Source organism: Equus przewalskii, chromosome 1 (genome assembly GCF_037783145.1).
Source record: "Equus przewalskii isolate Varuska chromosome 1, EquPr2, whole genome shotgun sequence".
Lineage (NCBI taxonomy): Eukaryota > Metazoa > Chordata > Mammalia > Perissodactyla > Equidae > Equus > Equus przewalskii.
In genome coordinates this window covers 141,735,507-141,755,618 of record NC_091831.1, presented here as the reverse complement: position 1 = coordinate 141,755,618, position 20,112 = coordinate 141,735,507, and the positions used below count along the sequence as shown (strand labels likewise).

At 39.7% G+C, this 20,112-nt stretch overlaps 1 protein-coding gene across 1 annotated transcript in view; it reads right to left on the bottom strand.

Annotated features, from left to right (window-relative positions):
• The window catches only part of FBN1 (fibrillin 1), a 227,714-nt gene that overhangs the window by 31,966 nt on the left and 175,636 nt on the right, over positions 1–20,112 (bottom strand). The window contains exons 39-49 of the mRNA XM_008534321.2: positions 19,907–19,975; positions 19,685–19,810; positions 18,490–18,612; positions 17,676–17,834; positions 14,868–14,939; positions 11,670–11,795; positions 8,651–8,773; positions 4,831–4,956; positions 2,732–2,848; positions 1,508–1,636; positions 774–893 (exon numbers count right to left, since the gene is read on the bottom strand). Coding sequence (XP_008532543.1) covers positions 774–893; positions 1,508–1,636; positions 2,732–2,848; positions 4,831–4,956; positions 8,651–8,773; positions 11,670–11,795; positions 14,868–14,939; positions 17,676–17,834; positions 18,490–18,612; positions 19,685–19,810; positions 19,907–19,975 — 1,290 coding nt within the window. The remainder of the gene's footprint in view (positions 1–773; positions 894–1,507; positions 1,637–2,731; positions 2,849–4,830; positions 4,957–8,650; positions 8,774–11,669; positions 11,796–14,867; positions 14,940–17,675; positions 17,835–18,489; positions 18,613–19,684; positions 19,811–19,906; positions 19,976–20,112) is intronic.

Genomic DNA, 20,112 nt, shown 5'->3' with positions numbered 1-20,112 from the left:
AATGATGCTGGGTTTTAATAAAAGTAAAACAACACTTTTAATAATTTGCAATTAGGCCCAATTTTGATAAAATGTTTCCATTTAGAATATTATCACTTGACTGCAATTTAAATTGGATATATAATGAAATTTCTCATGATGATATTAAAAGTAGAGAAAATTCTTACTCATTATGCATTAGATGTAGATCTCTTGAAAGGTGGGGCATGGACTAGGTGCCTTTTTAAAAATCCTTTCAACCCTAGTTATTTATGAAGGTCTGGAAATCAATGTCCTTCATTTAATGCAAGGACATATGCAATGAGGAATGCAGTACTACAAAATTTGCTGAGAAGTTATTTGTGGTAACATATTTCCATTGCTCTCTAGGTCAAAACAATATAAATTATATAGCCACATTCACTCAAACTTGAATCTGGTTACTTAAAGATTTTAACTGGAATCAGGAAGCTATTTTCAGTCGCAACCTATTGGTACGTAAAAACATGTAATCCAGGATTTTTTACAAGTTGTATAAAACACATTGGAAAAGAGGGTCATATGACCACCCCATGAACAGAGCAAAATAGCTTCATCAGAGATCAGCATGAGAATTAGATGTCCTTGTCTCACCATCTAAGTATGAGACATAAGTCACAGCCCCTGTCGGATTTGTTTTTGATTAAGTATTCTAAAATAAAGACATTATACATACCATCACAATAATTTTGACTTTGATAATGCCAATGCATTAACCAAAACTGCTCATTTCCAAATATCGATAGCCCTCCTACCTTCACACTTGTCATTGTGCAGACTGTATCCAGGTGGACAAATGCATCTGTAGGACCCATCCAAGTTTTGACAGGTGCCTGGTGCACATTTTCCAGGTTCTAGAAGACATTCATTGATATCTGCAAAGAAAAGGGAAAAAGAAGATAGAGGTTCTCACTGGCATGATTTCCGTCAAGCAATTAAAATTCAAAGAAATTGGAATCAAATCAAAGAAATACATAAAACTAATTAAAGTCCACAAAACTCTATCACGGAGAAAAATTAATGACTCAATAAAAATAAGCTTTATTGGCTTTCAGAAGTGTGTAATATAACAGCCATATTTTATTTGACCTACCACAAATTAAATATTTCCAGAAAAGTGTTGCATGTGAAAAGGCAATGGATACGAAGATTTTTGAGAGCACCCAAAAAATTACATAAGAGTTTACTACAAAGCTATTTTGAAGAAAAAAATATAAGAAAGGGAACTACAGTTGCTTATAGAACAATTTAAGAGTCTAACTGTGAAATTTAACAGTTTATCTGTTCTCTGTGAGTACGACAAGTTAATTTTTAAAGATAAGGGAGAAAGCAGTATGTGTGTGTGTGTGTCTCGGGCAGGATTAGTGTAATCCTACTCCGATGTTTTTCCTTCAGACTTCCAGAAGGAAGGGTTGTGATAGAGACTGCACCTTTCTTTGAGTGGTCTCTGGGAGCGTTCTTTGGAGGGTCTTTCTGAGGCAGCACTCACCCACACAGGTTCTCCCATCTGGAGCCACCTCATAGCCTTCATTGCACTGACACTGGAAGGACCCCACTGTATTGATGCACTGGCCATTTCTGCAAAGGTTCCCATTTCCAGTTGCACATTCATCAACATCTGCCAAAAAAATATCCGTTGATATATTCCCAAAAAAAAAGTCATAAAACCATTAAAAACCATTAAAGGGAAAAATACTTATTCTGAATCTCAGCAGCTTTTGCTGGCTCGACTAAACATAAGAAATGCCAGTGAAGATCTAGTTTGCAATAACACACTTGGCTTTAAGCACCTATCAAAACCTAACAAGATCACACAATTCTATTAATTAGAGATTAATAATTTACATTAGAATTTTATATGAGTTTACCTTGATCTTCCTTTAGGTTTCCTTTTTAAAGGCTAAAACTGAATTACTAATACACAATACAGCTGAGGGTATTAATAAATATTCTCTTAATTAGCAGTATATAAAACTAGCCTCTAGCACAATATAAAATTTGGTTTATTACCCTTGCTTATGAATAATAGAGCATATTTTATAAGGATGATTTTATAGATTCAATAATTTACTTCTTTTAAGAGAGGCTATAGTGAAACATCTGGACAAGTAGATGTCCACATTATTCCTGAACTATGTAATTTCTATACAAAGAATCACTTTTGTACACTTTAAAATATAATCAATTAATTGTTTTTTTAAGATTGGCACCTGAGCTAACATCTGTTGCCAATCTTCTTTTTTTCTTCCTTTCTCCCCAAAGCCCCCAAGTACATAGTTGTATATTTTAGTCGTAGGTCCTGCTGGTTGTGCTATGTGGGATACTGCCTCAGCATGGCTTGATGACCGGTGCTAGGTCCGCGCCCCAGATCCAAACCAGTGAAACTCTGGGCCACCGAGGCGGAATACACAAACTTAACCACTCGGCCATGGGGCCGGCCACATAATCAAATTTATTTTGAAATTTGTTTAATTCACAGTATGTAGACATAAAAATTATAGCTGCTCATGAGCATCTGAATAAAAATAATGTATGTAGTTACTATATGTGACATTTAATTAGCATATTATATTTAACAAGTCTTTTAAGCAATTGTCATGCATAAGACGGCATATATTGAAAAAAGATAGCCAGTACACTGGAGATGATGCTAATTACAAAGAACACATGCAAAACTGACTGTCCTTGGTGACTGATTATTTTGCACACATACCTATACAGTCATTGTTGTGAGAAAGGATGAAACCATGGTTGCAGCGGCAGTTGAAGGAACCAATTGTGTTTCGACAAGTTCCGTTCCCACAGGCATCTCTTTCACACTCATTTATGTCTAGTAGGAACAAAGGACATAGAAAAACATGATTATTAACGGAAGACGAGACTGCACGGGTACCTGGGGTTAAAGGGCATTTTTGGGTTCACAAAGTGTCATACGTAGGCTGAGAACTTCTTGATGTTGGTATTAGGTCCAGCAGTGGCCGCTCCCTGTGAGAAATCAGCAAAAGGCGAGGTTCTAAGCCTTAGGAGTAAATCGTTTCCTTGGTTGGCATGTGAAAGGAGGCAAGCTAAGGACATGAGAACTGGACAAGAATTATTTTATTCTATTTACTTCTAGAATTCTCCACCCTTGCCACTTTTCTCAAATATTTTCACTTGGAAATGGAAAATTCTGTGCGCATCTGGATCTTGATTTGCTGCCACCTCTGGCAAACTTCAGCCTTTAAGATTCTCACTCCAGATTACCAAAAAGCAGTGAGTCACCTGATATTACCCTGAAATCAGCAACAAAATAAATTAGCTTTCTAACTCACCTGACATTTTAGACATCTTTTCCTTTTTCCCAGTCCACTTCTGAAAACCTATAACCATTCTCACCACATGGTGACTTACCTCACTCTTCCAAACTCTCCTAATGTGATGGCACTTAATTTGGCTCTTCTCATACACTCTTGCATTATTTCTCTTTTTATTGGTCTTTGACTTTTCTCTTTGACTGTTTTGTAGAGCTATTTTTGCGTCTTATAAGTCTTTGCTTTTCGCCCCAGCAGCTAACATCTTTCTTATAAAGAGTAGGTGTGCATGATATTAAGGAGGAAACAAGTTAAAATGAAAGAAAGTTGATGCTGCTGGTTTTTGAGAGTAAGGCAGAATGAGGAGGGCAAGGACAAAGGGAAGGAGAGGGAGTGGAAGTTAACACATCAGATTCTCAAAATGTAGTGTTTAGAGTTAGGATTTCCTTTCCTTTCAAATTTTGGACATGAAGATAAATTATCTGTGATCCTAAATCAGGAAGCTATTGCTGACCCCAAAGTGACTCCAGTGTGTGTTTGTGGTTGACTGCATCCAGATGAGTCATCCTGCCAGCAATTAAAAGCTTCTGCCTTGATTCATTTCTAGCCAAGCAAGTGGAGTTCTTCGGTAGGGCAGGTTCTTTGGTAGAGGGTTCCAGATAATTTAGATGCAAGAGGGAGAAAGTAAGTTGGACAGGGTCTCATTAATATGCTGGGGTTCGCTCCCCACTGATGAGCAGGCTAATTATACTCCTTTAATTTAAAACTTATCTGCTCTGAAGAAGACAAAACTTTATGAGAATGTTCCCTACTGGATGAATCCAATTATAGACAAAGGCAAGCACTTCAAACATTATTCTATTGATTGTTCTTTATCCAGCTGTGAAACCGATTCATGTTCATGAAGTCCCCAAAAGACTTAATGGATGTTGCTTTAAAGTAGATAAAGAAAGGAGGAAAAGAGAGAAAACGATTGATTACATATTTGAAGTTGATTCTAAATTAGCATCCTGACTGAGTACCAAAACCAAGGAAGAGATTTTAAATCTTGAGTTTTTTTTCTCCTAGGAAAATGTTTCTTTACTTTTTTTGCCTTTGTAGGATCTGTAAATTTGCCTTTGAGGATATGGTACAAACTATAGACCCTTCTCCGAAAATGCTCACACTCAAACGTTCAAAAGCTGCCAATAAGGCAAACCCACCTAAATATTAGAAAAGAATAAACGGCTACTAACATCATAAAAAGTAACTTTTTGTCTTACTATCTTTCTCAAGTGATCCCTTAGTCAAAAGTTTTTCTGAACTTACAGCCAAATGAATATCAAGAAAGAGGTTTATCATGTTGAGATTGCCAAAGATTAAATACCAAGAGATGTTAATGCTACATGCCTACTGTGTTTTTATTTTATAAATAGCAAAACAACTACTGAAAGGTCTGGAATTAACTTTTATGTACATTCAGATGCAAATGAATTTTTCAATAGGATATGAAGGAAGAATGAAATGATAATCATATACTCACCCAAACACATGGTTTGATCAGCATTCGTTTTAAAACCAGTGTGGCAAATGCAATAAAAGCTTCCAACTGTGTCAATACACTGTCCATGGCTGCATATATTGGGGATTTCTTGACATTCATTGCGATCTGTAGATAAAAAGCATCTTAAGTTGGAGCTTAGAAGACAAAATCAAATTGACTAACTTACTTCCAGATATTGTTCTCAGGAACAATTCTAGCTCTAAATTAAATCAGTAAAACAGACACAGGCATTGTATTTATTTTTGCCTCAAAATTGGTTAAAACTTACTCTCATCTACTGGGCATATTCAGAGTATGTTAGCAATACATGAGCAATATCCAAAAAATGTTCTGAAAAGTGAGAAAACTTAGAAGTAGAATGGGGAAGAGGTTGGGAGATAATCCATCTGATCATCTGCCTTAGCAGCATCACAGACTGTGGAACCGAAGTATTTTGTCTGGTCAAGATGCGGTGCCTCAAATCATGGGCCGTTCACAGCTTCCTCTGGAAATTTATAACAAAGTCAAATAAATCCCATTCCTAAGATAGGTTTTCCTGATGGACAACCCACACTTTCCTTGTTCAAGTTTCACCTCATTGTTCTGTCTTACTTCCACAACCTTTTGTTCCATCTTAACCAAGTCTTCATGTCTACATACGGCTCCTTTTAGCACTTGACAATTCTAATGATGTTTCTTTCTTTTCATTCATACATATTCAAAGGAAAGCCCTCTCATCTTGTTTCTGCCAGTCTTTAAGCTCTAAATTATATTTATCCTCAAGTGAATATTTCTTGATCTCCTGAAATCTGATTATCAGAGGGGCAGAATTTATTGCATGAATCCACAAATGACATAATTGCATGCCTACTTATGTCTCTAATTTAATTTTTTAAAGCTCTCAAAATTCTTTGTTTAGGGCGAATGTAAGTTGAAGAGCACTGTATCATTCTGATTTTCCTACTGTCACAAAAGAATGCAAATAGCAGATAGCCACCTGGGGTGTAGACGCTGTCTAGCACAGCAGCACCTGCTCTGAGGTGTATAACCCAAACTTGCTGTTCGCCTGCCCTGTTTACTGAAAAGGCAGCAACCGGGAATGGGCACTTTTTGCTGCACAGAGCAGTTGTGCCCATGCCAGAAGAGAAGATATCCCTTTCATTTCATGTGCTCAGGCTGCCATTTTTACAATGACTTCCTTCCAATATACAGAACATTCAGAGTTGGTGAATCACTGTACCATTTAAAAGTCTCAAGTGGGGCTGAGTATATCATTAAGAGGGGAAATTGGGATAGAACAGTTTAGGACCACCGCTGGCCTATGCAAAAATGCTAGTTTACTTAAATTGTGATTATTCCCATTGGAAAAAAATGGATTTAAAATGAGCAAACTGCTCCCTGGGATAGGCAGAGGAAATTCATTTCCATTGCCAAGCTCTGTGAAGGGAGCTGATTTGAGGAATGGTACCTCAGGGCCTACCACAGTTGGCCCAAACGTTGGGCGCCCTCAGGCAGTACTGGATCTGGGACTACACAAGGGACCAGGTCTGTTTCATCTCTGGGGCCCACAGGAAATAGAGAGATTAAGGATCTTCTTAGAACAGGATCCTCAATTAGGAATTTTCCTTCCTACGTTGCCTATTTCATGATGGTTTTAAGAAAATGAAACATGGAGTACTTTGGGGTTCTATTGGTGAAACAGAAAGATATAATTCTAAAGAACTTGACTATGAAGTTCACTTTGTCTTGAGACCAGAAAACTGGGTTTCTACAAGCCCCAGGATTTGCACTCCCAGGAGATTAGGTCTGAGGTTGAGATAGGAGATCTAAACAGAGAGTTTTGGAGGAAAAAACCCACACAGTGAGTGGACAGAGAGGAGACCATGAGGAAGTGGTTGGGATGAACCTACCTTTCATCTGTCTCTGAGCAAGATATTTCAGAAGGAGGCTGCATTTGCTCTAACTCTACAGCTCCTGAAGTCAGACTAGTATCCTGGGCTTAGATAACTAATTGCCCCCTCAGATCCCTCAGGAATAATGTGGGTATTAAGGCCAGCTGTGATTTGGGGTAGGAAATGATGTACTTATGAATTCAAATAAAAATATCATGACAGAAAGAAAATCTTAGTTCTTTTCATTTTAAACACAGAAGGAGAGGAATATTTTGCAGTACGTGTGAAAAATGCCATGTATACAATAGCATTTAAAGACATTTTAAAAGATTTTTAAAGTAGGATGTAACTGAAGACATTTCCAGAGTGAAGTCTTCAACTCTAGAGCCTGAATAGTTGCAAAACTCAAGTACATTCCTTTTCTTCTAAGGATTTCCACGAACGAGGAAAATTGAGATTTGGTTACAAATAACACTCACTCAAGTACTTATCTCTGGTTAACGCCTGATGAGTTTTATTTATGTTAATGTTCTACAAGAAAATATGACAGGGCTTAAGCCCCAGCAGGCCCTGGCTGGACATGCTGTCTTGATGTATAAATAACTTCGTGCCTGAGGGTGAAATGGTGTGAAATGACACATTCTATATTATCAGCAATTCTTTATTTTGATTGGAATTATTTCACCCAGTTTCAAAGAAATATAAATTAAGAGCAAAATGCAGGGAAGTGGTATCGATGCCAAATTTCACTGGGGTATTGTGGTTCCTATCACAGACGTCCCCGCTTTTCCTGTCGCGTTTTTTTAATACGTGGACAACAACGGTTCTGTTGACAAAATGCTAAACACTTGCACATGTTCCTTTAAACTCAACAAAACAAGTCCTGCTTCTCAAAGTGAGTTTTTGTTTTGCTATTACACCCTTCTCACCAAGGTCTCATGAAACAATGCAAAACATCCTACAGAGAGCAGTGCATTTCCTACCACTTAATCACTGGTGGCCAAGGGAAGCGAAGGAAAACCTGACCGTGTTCCCTGGTGTTTTATTCACAAATGCGTAAAATATCCAGGAAACTCCCTGTGAAATGAACCATAAGCAAAAGAACATTCTTCCTGACTCCTTGCTAAATATATAATGATTTATAATTACTCAAAAACTTACATGAAAATCATTCTGAGGTATTATTTTGTTTTCTGGGCTGAAACACCAGTGTTTTAAGTGTGATCCCACTGGCTACCATCAGATACTTAATAACTCGATCAATTTCAGTGGGTAACACTCATCCTTCTTACTTCTACCACATCCCTGGCGAAAGGGAACAACAAAAGAACCTCAGCTCTAGAGGAGAGTTTCTCATCTTACTGTGGGTGACTTTCTAGCTAACACATGCTGTTGAGGTGTGCTGCCCTCAGTGAGTGATCTGTCGTCTGTAAGATGTTTAGGGGGAGGAGCAACGTTGCTGGTTCTCTTTGTTCGGTTCATGCAGGTTAATGTTGCACAGCTAGAAGGGCTTCACTGTCCAGATTTGGGGTGTGTGCCTGGGATGGTGACAACCTCACCTGCCTAAGGGCGATTATGGGAAAGGAAAAGAAGTATTTGGTCCTGAACACTGGCTGAGGAAGTGTGTGTGTGTGTTTGGGGGTATGGGTGTTTGCAACAAGGCAGCAGATAGCCAACTATGAACTCATGTACGTACATGATTTATTTCTTGTTTTGAAAACATTTCATCTATAAAGAGGGAAAAAAACTAAGTGTTTAGACATTTCAACAATTTTCCTTTTTTCCAGTTTACTAGAACTCAGCAGTCTAAGTCTTAATTCATGTAGTCTTCAACCTAACCATCTCAATGGAAGTCCAAGTATCTGAAGCTTGATGGCGATAACCATTGGGTCGTCCCGACAGGGGTTGGGCTGGGGGAGACTACTTGCCATTGCACTGCCCCGTGGACGTGAAGCGGTAGCCGGGCTTGCAGTCACAGCGGTAGCTGCCAGCGGTGTTGATGCACTCGGCATTGCGCTGGCACACCGGCCCGTTCTGACACTCGTCAATATCTACAAGCAGAGAGAATTTAATTAGAAGGAGAACAGAATCTGGTGTCAAGTCCATGAAGCCTCTCACAGAAAATAGATCTATATTTTCTAATTTTGATTGGTTCTATTGAACAGACAACGGAAGACTGGAAACCCATTTTCTAATTTTTCTGCTTTACTAATACTTTTCATAAATGTGAGTACTTGATTCATGACCACATATGGACTCCAATGATGCTAATCTCTGAAAAAAGTCATGAAACTCAGCTGTTAGAGCCCAGGACTTGATATGGGTATAGACTAATATCCTAGGAAATCTTGTATTTGCTCAAAGCCCCAGGGTTTTATGACTAGTCAGGTTACTTTTGTCTGGAAAGTTGTAAGGTCTGGAGAACAGAGCATCTCAAACCTTAATGTGCACACAAATCACTTGGGATCTTGTTGAAAGGCAGATTCTGACTCAGCATGTCAGGGAATGGCCTGAGATTCTGCATTTTCAATAAGCTCCCTGGTGATGCTGGCGCTCCTGGTCCACAGACTTGCTCTGAGCTGCCAGGCTGTAGGGGCTCCTGCTTAAATTACTGCCACATGGCAGTGAAACCAAGGAAACTTAACATGAGAAGTTGCCCATAAATCTACTGAAAACAATCCAATTCTCATTATGAAAGAAAAGAATAAAATGGATATTGTGTGCTCCAGAGCTTTGTCTATGCTTGGGCTATGTTTGCCTATCTTTTTTTTTTTTCTTAAACACATACCTAATATAGTTCAAACTCATGGCATTGCAAAAGTTACTGCACAGTCAAGGCTATCCTGTGGGGCAAAATACAGCTTCCCTGCCCCTGCTTCAATGAAATAATGTAATTCAGTCTAAGTACAGTAAAGGGAATAGCCTGTAACAATGGTGGGAGTCAGCCCTCAGCACCGGTGCTGGAGTTTTACATAGAAGTTGGCTCAGCCAAAGAAGTTTCCACAAGGGGGCGGCAAACACATCAACCTATGCCTCTGAGGCCTGTGCTTTTGTGGCAGAAAAACTCAGGACTATAGCCAGTGGGAGTTTCTGTCTAATGTGTGGTGGGGTGTGCCTCTCTGTGCAATAGATACAAGAGCAGAAGTATGCTTGCCTCGGGTAACAATAGGCCCAGCGCCCAGCACCACCTCCCCCACCACGTCTGCATTGCTCTTAATTCAGAGTATACAGAAACACAGAGGGTAGCTTGTGTGGGAGAAGCCAAACAGTGTCACAGACAAGCATCTCTGTGATGCATCAGATGCCTAACATCTGATTATATGCATACTTGGGGAGAGCAGACGCATGGATGCTCCCTAAATCACGTCTCGAATCCATTCCAATTTCAGTGTTGCTGAGGCATGTACTAAATCAAACTTTATTTCTGGTTCTGAGAGCTAAGAGTGTGCTGGGAAGCAGCTGACCCTGGATTAAACATTTACTCCAAAGATGAATATTCTGTGAAATGGAAACCAAAATTTGGAGCACTTTGTAATCTCAGTATCCACTGAATGCTCCCTCACAGCAAAGTGCCTTGCACTGGTGAAGCCATATATTTTCAATCTCACGTGTGTAGCAAGGTCGAGGTTGATATAGTGGTCATGGGTGGCCTTGCCTATGGGTTCTGGCCAAGGGCTGCTGCTTCAGCAAATACAAGTACCAAAGAGGCACCTAGGTAGAGTAACCATCAAAAGGATCTCTGAAGGGAAGAGAAGGGGAGATGCCAGAAGAAGGTGTCAGTCATCTTGAGCTATGCATGAAAGGTGTGAGACTGTGGCTAGGAGGAAGGCCGCCACTCCAGCACTGTAGGATCATCTGCTGGGGGCTCCTGTCTCCTCTCCCCTATCATGCTTCTTCCTCAGACACCTGATCCTTGATGCCTCCAAAAGCACAGGGGCCAGGCCAACGCCAGAAACGACTATCGCCTTAGGGAGGCTCTGAATGGCTATCACCCCATGTCTACTCCCCTGCAGCAGGAAGAGTGAGGGACATGTGCCAACTTGGCCATAGTAACCGAAAGCCTGGTGAGGAGAATTTAATAAGCATGTGCTTGGGACTATAATTTTACTCCTGGTCTGTAAGTTGTCGCCAGGTTAGATGATGATTTTTTAATGTTAAAAGGTTGACATACGTTCTCTAATACATACTCTAAGGGGTAATAACCCTTTCTAACATGAACAAAAACTCTGCTAGAGGCCTCAAGTTTAAGTATTAAATAGAAAATTATTCCAGCTATCCTAGGGCACATGGTATATTTAATAACCAGGAATGTCCCTTTTACTCAAATGTAAAAGAAGACTATCTTCCCCAGATGTAGGAAAAATATGAAGTGCTGTAAGGAATGCGCAGAATCACAGCACATACACACGGCAAGGGGAGGTAATTTGAAAATGAAAAAAGTACCATTTGCATGCATGCCAACATTCTTCATATAAAATCGAATTTGCTGTTCTCGCCATTTGGAATTCTCTCATGCATTTGGAATATTTGCATTAACCTTGTTTTCACTTGGGAGTAGCAAAGGTTCCATTTGGAAGAGAACACTGATTTTGAGATTCAACTCAAGATGACTGCCCACCACTCATGCTCACTTGCAAGCAATGTGAAACAAAAGCAATCTATCTGACACACCCAGGAACTCAAGGCTTTTTCATATCAGCTGGAAAAATCTAATACATTGTGTGTGGGGGGCGGGGGCTGGGGAATGTACGTCCTGCTTTTTCCACTGGGAGTTAGGGATTTTTTTTTACATGAGATTTCATGTTGTTCCACACGGTGCCCTTCACTATTGCTTGAGCTTGATGAATTTCTGAAATTCCAATGTTATGAAATTGGCCAAGCGTGTGTGGGTAAGCAGCTCATTAGTTGGCTCATTTCTGGACATGATACAGTGACAACATCACTTACCTTCACAAACCAACAACTTGTCATTATAGAAGAAGCCCACCGGACATTCACATCTGAAGCTGCCAACCATGTTGATACACACTCCATTTTCACAGACCCCTGGGATCTCCCGGCATTCATCAATATCTAGAAACAGAGCAGTCACGTGTGAGTTACAGCACAGCACATGGTCCCTGGGCAGGATAAACTGGGATTGAAAGTCAGCTGCCTCTAACTTGACATTCTACGTAAGGTCTAAAACCAAAGAAGAGAAAGTGCGGTGTATGTGTATGTGCGCATGCGTTTGCAAGTGTGTGGGGGTGTGTGTTGAGGTGGTGATGACGGAAGTGGGGGACATCAATAAAAAGCAAACTGAAACAATTAAACTGCTTTTCGGACACACATATGTCTATCTGGATTTACTGTCTGTTTTTTTGGTTTTGTTTCAAAACATCAGCTTTGCCCAGGTAGCAGCCATCTTTGCACCCACTGGGTATGCACCAGATGAGCAGAATAAAAGCGACTGCTGAGAGTAAATGGCCTCTCTACCCAAAGTGTGTGGTGGTGTTTGACTAGAATGGGAAAGGAGAGCTGGTGAAGAACAGAGAAGGAGCCCATGGTCATAGCCAACTCTGACCTTTCAAATTCCACTTCCACACTCCCTTCCTCCTGGGACGTATTGATGATGGACATGTTAAAGAGAGCTATAGAAGTTATGAAAAAAGACCCAAATCAAACTTTTAGAGATGAAAACTACAAGGAGGAAGTCAGGTGTGGGGATGGAAGCTGGGCCCAGGTTGACTGTGAAGACTGAGCCAGGATTGAGGAAGGACTGTCACAGTAGACTGTGGCTTCCTAAGGCCAGAGGCTGGGCCTGGCTGCCACACCACTGTGTTACTGCTCCCTACCATGCTGTCTGAGAAATATTAAGTGTCAATTAAAATGTGTTAAATTAAGAACCAGTTTTGGAAGTGGAACTGGTGAGTATTAAAACAGGACCGATGTGGGAGCGAGAGCAGCGTCAGGACCTGGGCCGCAGAGCTTTGGTCTACATCACCCATCTTTCCAATTCACCAGGTTTCTGTTACTGTTGTTGAGGGAGTGTCGTTTACATGTTATAGTCAGGAGCCTCTGCAGAGCACAGTGTTTGCCTAAGCTGTAAGAAGACGGCCACAGACTTCAGCGGAGCCCACAAGAGCTGCCGCAACTTCAGAAGAATTACACTCTAAAACCACCCTGTTTTAAAAGAGAAACTTGACAGGCCATCGATTCATTTTAGAACTTTTCTGAAGGGTTTGATTTTGTTTGAAGGCAAATTGACCTCTTTAATGGAAAAAACAGCTTAGAATCTCAAAGGCTATATTACTATTTTGAATACAGGCAATTATGGTTTTAGATTTTTCACACATTTGTCATTCAGGGTGTTACAAAGTTATGCAAAGTAACATGACAACTGTGTATCATCAGCAAACAGAAAAACAATTCAGATGACATTCTTTTGGTATGGGTTAAAACATGAAATATTATACACATTCCTTTGTTTTAAATATGTGATGTATTATCAAGTTTAACAATAACAGGCTGGGTCAAATTTCTAGCCATTGTTAGGCATAAAATAGCAAAAAAGACATATTAAAAATTATATTTTCTTTTCCTGTCTGGATTTCATTTGAACTTCAACTTGGAGAAGTTTATATTTTAAGACAAGATTAATAAACTTGCTATAGTTTTAACCCCATACGAATGGGCTCTGTATGCCAACAATCTTAAGACCTTTCAGAAGGAGAGTATAAAGCTTAAATAAAACAAAGTTTCTCAGTCATCTAAATATTTTGTCATGGTGGAATTTGGTAACAATAAGGATATTGCTAACTATCACATTTCCAGTTTTCAAGGGCTAGAGGCAAAGCAAGCTGTGAGTCAGGACTGGATTCTGGTCCCAGCTCTGTTATTAATTAGCTGGTGACCTCGGCTAAGTCCCTTCCCCTCTCTGGGCCTCTGTCCCCTCAACCGTAAAGCAAGGCATTTTGGCCTAGATGATGTCTGAGGCCTTTCCAGCTCTACTAGCAGACGATGTTAATGCTGTTTCAAGTCTTTGCCTGCTGCCAACCTTGGAGGGCAGGCCTTGCTGGGGTACACGCCTGGTATGTCCATGGAGAATCATTACCACTAAAGACCACTTATCTTCGGATCAGAGATTCTGGGGAGATTAAAAGATCTGTTTTGGGAAGGGGAAAAACAAAGCAGCGAGGGCCAGGTGTTTCATGCCAATGTCATTTAGCAGTTTTTCTTTCCAAACCATGAAGTTTCTTTGGACGTTGACTAGACTGCGGAGCCATATGGATTTGGCACTAAGCGAGCCAGGCTGATTGCTGGACCAGACCCTTGTTTTCTTAAACAAGGTCATTGGAAAGGCTGATGTGGATTTCAGTTTACTTATTAGGAATAAGGTGGAACAAAGCAAGTGGTGATGTTTGCTACTAGACACAATCGCTCAGACTTAAGAGGGGCATCTAAGGATGCATATAAATCACGCTAGGGAAAAACTCTGAGAATGCAATCACTTTCCATCTACTTTTATGTTATTTGGTTTTAAACCACAAAGGCATTGCCTCCGTTGGCTGAATGCTGTGCAATACTTCTGAAACTTGCACAAGCATCTCTAGTACTGTAGTGGTCTCTGCTCCAGTTACCAGACGGGGCCTCAGATTGGAAAGATTTTTTTTTTATTCCACAACTGAAATTCCCAAAGCAGATGACCTGAGGAGATTCCATGTGAGATAAAACTGATCCCCCAAAACGGTTTTATGTGCACAACCTACACATAAGGATTGGTATGAAAAGTCATATTAAACTCATGTCTTAGTCAGAAGGAAGGACTGGGAATTATAGTCAAATCAAATGTCAACTGGCCCTACTCCCAGAATTTCTCTCTTTGTTGATGCCTAGGGTTGGTTCAACTAAGCTTGATTGTAATTTTGTGAAAAGCTTTCCAGTCCCCTTAATCATGAGCAAGAAATGCTGCTGCCAGTTAGGTGGAGCTACACAGGGTGTTTGCACACTGTGTTTCAAACTGAGAATCAGTGTTTCAATAAAGCTAAATGGCATTGTTTAACGATTTGTCCTTCTAAGAAAAAAAAAGCAAAGCGAGAAAATCACGGTGTGTACTCCCTTAACACAAAGGCAACCAGAAAGTTCCAACATGGCATCATAACTCACCAACAGGCAAGCCGGTGTAAATGTCAATGACGAAGCCTGGCCTTTGACTTCCACACAGTGTAGCAAATTCATCTGCAGTGATTACACGAAGGTGGGGTGAGGGAAGTGGGAACAGTGGCACCAAAGAGCAATGAGTAGGCTGAAAGACATTACTTGTAAACATTCTTGAAAGGTATTTATCTGTATTTTGAAGAATTCAAAACAAAAAACAAATCTGAAAATTCCTACAGATGTTGCAACCTTGTCCTTAAGACAAACCCTGAGGGAAAGCGACCTCATGTTGATGTAACAATGAGGGAGAAGCAAAGATCTCCACATCCTATGCCACTCTTTTGTATGAGCTTGCCTGTAGGAATTTGGGTTTCTACAAGGATGTCATTCAGCTCTGAACCCAGGGACAGACAAGAGTGCCTCTTTCCAACTCTGCATTAAGGGATCTAGGATTTGAGGAATGCTTACAAAAGCCATTTCCTCAGCACACTGGGGGAGACCATAGCAAATCCAGCCAAGTTCTTGACATCAGGTCTATTAATGACTAATTCGGGTCAAACAACCAATTTAAGTCATGACTTCAATTTTTGGAGCTGGATTTCTTTTGGTGCAGCTAGCTCTCTTGTTCTCTAGAACTTCTATCTTTCTCTCTCTCACCTGAATTTATCAAAGTTGATAATAAAGGATGAACTAAATGTCATCTGTGGTCCCTTCTAACTCTGAGATTCTGTAATTCCAGATCACGAATGTAACTTATATGGCATGGTATCAGTTTAAGTTCAAAATGGCCATTGCCTTATTGGTCAAACCCAGTGAAAATTAGTAAAAGTTTTCTAGAAGTATTTTAACCAAAAGGTAGCATGTTCTTTTCCTAGTGCTTTATTTTCTTAATCTAGAGTGTCCACTTCAAACAATTGTCGTGCCAGCTAACACTGTCATCCAGGCAAATTTCAGGGACTCCTAACATGTGTGCAGATTGCATAGCTAATGAAAAGCCATGACTGGATTTGGCCAATATTCAACATGAAGAACAAATCTTGCATTTTATATTAGGAGTATGCAAATGCTTAAAACTCAGACAGACATTTCTGAAAGTAAATGACAGTCTTTATCAGGGGTCTCTAAAGTGGTCTCCAGGGGAAGATACAATGATTCATAAGCTAAAAAAGAAAATACTAGGACTTCTATCTATCTGTGTAAAATTCCTTCAAATTAATTTTGTGTATATTTTATAATAGAAGTGTTCATGAAAATAATAAATGCACTTTTCAATATAACTGAAAACAAATATAAAGACATATACACATATACTTTTACATGTAAATGCACACACCAAGTGTATGTAACCCCCAGGTTTTCTGCTGATAGGTATGTATGATTAAAAGATTTGAAGAGCATCAGTCAAGATCAGGGGCCAGCAAATTTTTTCTTAAAGGACTAAAGAGTAAATATTTTAGGTTTCGCAGGCTGTGCAGTCTCTATTAAAACTACTCAACCATCTCATAAAAGCAGCCATGGGCAATATGTAAATAAATTAGTGCCTGTATTCTAATAAAATTTTATTTACAGGCACCAAAATGTGAGGTTCATATAATTTTCAGGTCATGACATTATTCTTTTTCCTTTTTGCAACCATTTAAAAATGCAAAAATCATTCTGAGCTTGAGGGCAATACAAAAATAGATGGTGAGCTGGATTTGGCCCATGGACTATAGTTTGCCACCCCCTGGTCTTGAGACATCTTGCAGAATGGAGATAATTCATAATTCTAAGTGATGGTTATTACATTATTTTTAGAGTAAACAATGGATGAAATGGTATATTTCACTAAAAAAGGAATCTTCTGTTTGTGAGTTGTCAGGTAGCACCAGACAATATAGATTTAATATATTACAGATCATGGTGGGGAATGGAGTAGACACTACAGAATACTCTAGTCAATACATGCATGATAGTGCATTCAATCTAAATTAATAGCCTTAGTAAGTGATGTCATCACGATATACATGATATACATTATCCACTGTAAGCTACAAGAACAGTGCACCAAAGTCTTCACTTTATTTACTCCAAGGATGTAAGCTAGACCTTTTTTTAAAAATAAGTAACATTATATAGATTTTTCTCTATGAGGATATAAGAAGAAACTTCTCTCAGGTCCCATTACCAAGAAGATTGTACTTTCCTTTAGTGTTGAGTTTGCAGTATGGTCACTGAGACTGAGACTGGATTGTGTCTCTCTCTTTATGCGAGCTGCTAGAAAGTCGACAGCCAAAGTTATTGCTCATCTCTGGCCAGTGTGCAGGAATCCCCAGCTTGGGTTTTGTGTGTTAGCCTCACTCCTTGCTCCAAGTTGCTTACCCTTGTTTGCATTTGCCTTAGGCCTTCTTATTTTACATTTGAATCTTTGTGGGCTGCCTTCAATTGTTTTTGGAACAAGACTAGTTATAAATAAGTAAAAATAATAGGAACATAGTTCACTTATTTGTCATATTGCTTTGCCTAAAGTTTCCAGTCTTTTAGTTACATGGTGAACTCTGTAACAATGATAACAATGTTTATATTTTTGTGATATGCTGAGTCTCTAAGTCTGGTGAATGAACTAGTGTATAAAATAGAAAGCATAATCTGTGACTCAATTTTCAGCTGGAAGGACCAGGATGAACTGTGAATTTAAATCTTTGCCTTTGTGAGCTCATTTTTTCTTATGAAGACAAATAATGCACCCTTTTCTTCCCTTGCTGAGACTCACTTCCCCAACAAGTCATGGGTAATTTATCGACCTATATTTTTGGTAATGGTGAAACTAAAATTCACCTGTGCTTGGGATGGGACACTGTTCACAGGGCTTATTCCAGGCTCGGCCAATGTTGTAGGAACAACAGCACATCTTCTTGGTCATATTGAATAAGAGTTCGCCATCACAGGTCTGGTTATCAGCGTAATAGTTTCTGTAGCACAAACTTCTTCTCATATCTAGAAGAAAAGAGGAAGAAAGGGATTGGTGATGCCATAGGGAAATCAGGACAGATTTCTAAAGGGATAGTCAAGAAGCGAATTTCTTTTGAATTGTATTGTAACTTGACTTTGATAAGGGCAGGGAAACCTGCTCTTACATAACTTTCCATCTACCTATGCTGCTACAAGATAAAAGACTTTGAGAAATGTATTCCTGGTATTTTGTGCCACAGAACTAAGTCATTCTGTAGTTGTAGCATTAATAAACTTTACACGACTCTCCACCCAGTCTCCTAGTAACAGTTCTCCACTGCTATTTGGCAGTAATTTTCTCATTTCCCACTCATGATGCTTTAATACTGTAGGTCAGTGCTGTAAATATAATTGTATAAAGATACACCCAAAGTCAAACAAAAGAAGTACTATTAAACCGTTGTTTGGGATTTTCCAATATTACATTTTAAAGAAAACTCCCAACCACCCACATGACGTGGTGAAAAACGCCAAGCTTATGGTTTACAGGGGAGGAGGCTCCCACAAATGCAGTGAAAGGATGGCAGCACTGGGTCTGATGAGTAACAGAACACTAGGGACTAACTGCTGGACCTATAACCTCTTTCTCTCTTTGCAGATGACGACCAAACAAGCATTATTAAGAAAAGCTTGGACTTACCCATGCAGTTATTCCCCCCATTCACTTGCATGTAGTCTGGAGGGCAAATACAGGTGTAGTTGCCAACAGTGTTGTAACACGTCCCTGGACCACAGATTCCGGGAGTTTCACATTCATTCACATCTATAATCCAAAGAGAAAGTGGTGGGTGAATATGGAAATTTCACTCTTTGGAATGGCCTGGTCCTCAGTGTCAAGATAAATGTTGACAATGGAGGAGAAAATCCACAGGGATCTCTGAAATCTGGATAAGAGAAATCCACGTTTAGTTTATCAGTGTCCTTTATCTGTGCTAATGTGTGCACTTTCAGAACAGGAGGTTTTAGAAAAGTGTTGCCTTCTGATATGAGTTCCTAGTAAATGACTCCATAACACCCTCAAGGCATGCAGAGATGGAAATGTGGAGAAGTTATAATTCTCAAATATTCTTCAGAAAGACAGCTGTGTATGTCACATGTTCACAAAATCTGTGGAAGGAGATGATATACCCTGAAGCCATCAACATCAACAACGATGAGGTTGCCATTGTTGAGGTCACCTAATAAGCCTTTTGGAAAGCCAGAGGAATATTTGTCCTCAGGATGCAAGGAGGTCTCTTCCCTAATCAGTCGTGTGACTCCTGTATGTAGATGAAAACCATCTCTCCCACCCTGACCTATGGTCCAAGTGCTCTGAAAGCTAAAAGTGGTCAGTATTCTCCATTTTTCCAGTAACACAGGATGAACAGGGGTCATCACTTACATCATGAAACCAAAGAGCCTACCTTTAAGAGAAGCTCATTTAAATGCATTAGTGCAGATGATAAGTGGTGAAAGACAGGAAGAAGAGGAGCCCAGAAGTGCTCAGAACATAGAAGTCACTGAAATGAGACCTGTGCTACTTCAATACAAATGGCTTTTCTGAAGAGCATGGAAAACTCTTTGTAGGCATAAATGGGACTATGGCCCAAGATAACCATACTCTATTTTCCTCAGGAAAAGAGGAAGATTTAGGGCATCTTGGCATTATGACAATGACATTATGTCAATAACATTAGTTCAAGTTGTCACATGTGTGCCATATTCACCTGGCTATGTTCATATTTAGACCACTGTGCTACATGGCTAAATTTCAGTTTTCCTGGTAACTGTATGCTTGTTTTTGAGGTCGGTTCTCAATATTTGAAAGGACTTGTCACCCTCTAAGGATCATTTACCATCACACACTCGGGTATCTTCATTCAGGTAGTAACCCGTTGGACAACGGCACTGGAAACTACCAAAGGTGTTGATACATTTCCCGCCTTGGCACAGCCCTGGAAGCTCCTGGCACTCGTCAATATCTATCAAAGTGAAAACAAGAGCATTCCTTCAGCACTGTAAATAAACCCAAAGAAGTTCAAACTCTACACACTTTAAGATAAAGGAAACAGAATTACCTTCCAAGATAACAGTGATGGGGTTGGGTCGGAAACCTTCTCCTCCAGGGCAGAGAATTTTGTACTCGGCTATTGAAACAAAAAATCAAATTGAGTTCTTTTGAATCTAAAACTTTTAGAAATAGTATCCTCAAGAGAAATACTAACATATACAACCGAAAATATTCATTTTCAGGAATCTTTAGCGGTTACCCCACCCATCTGAA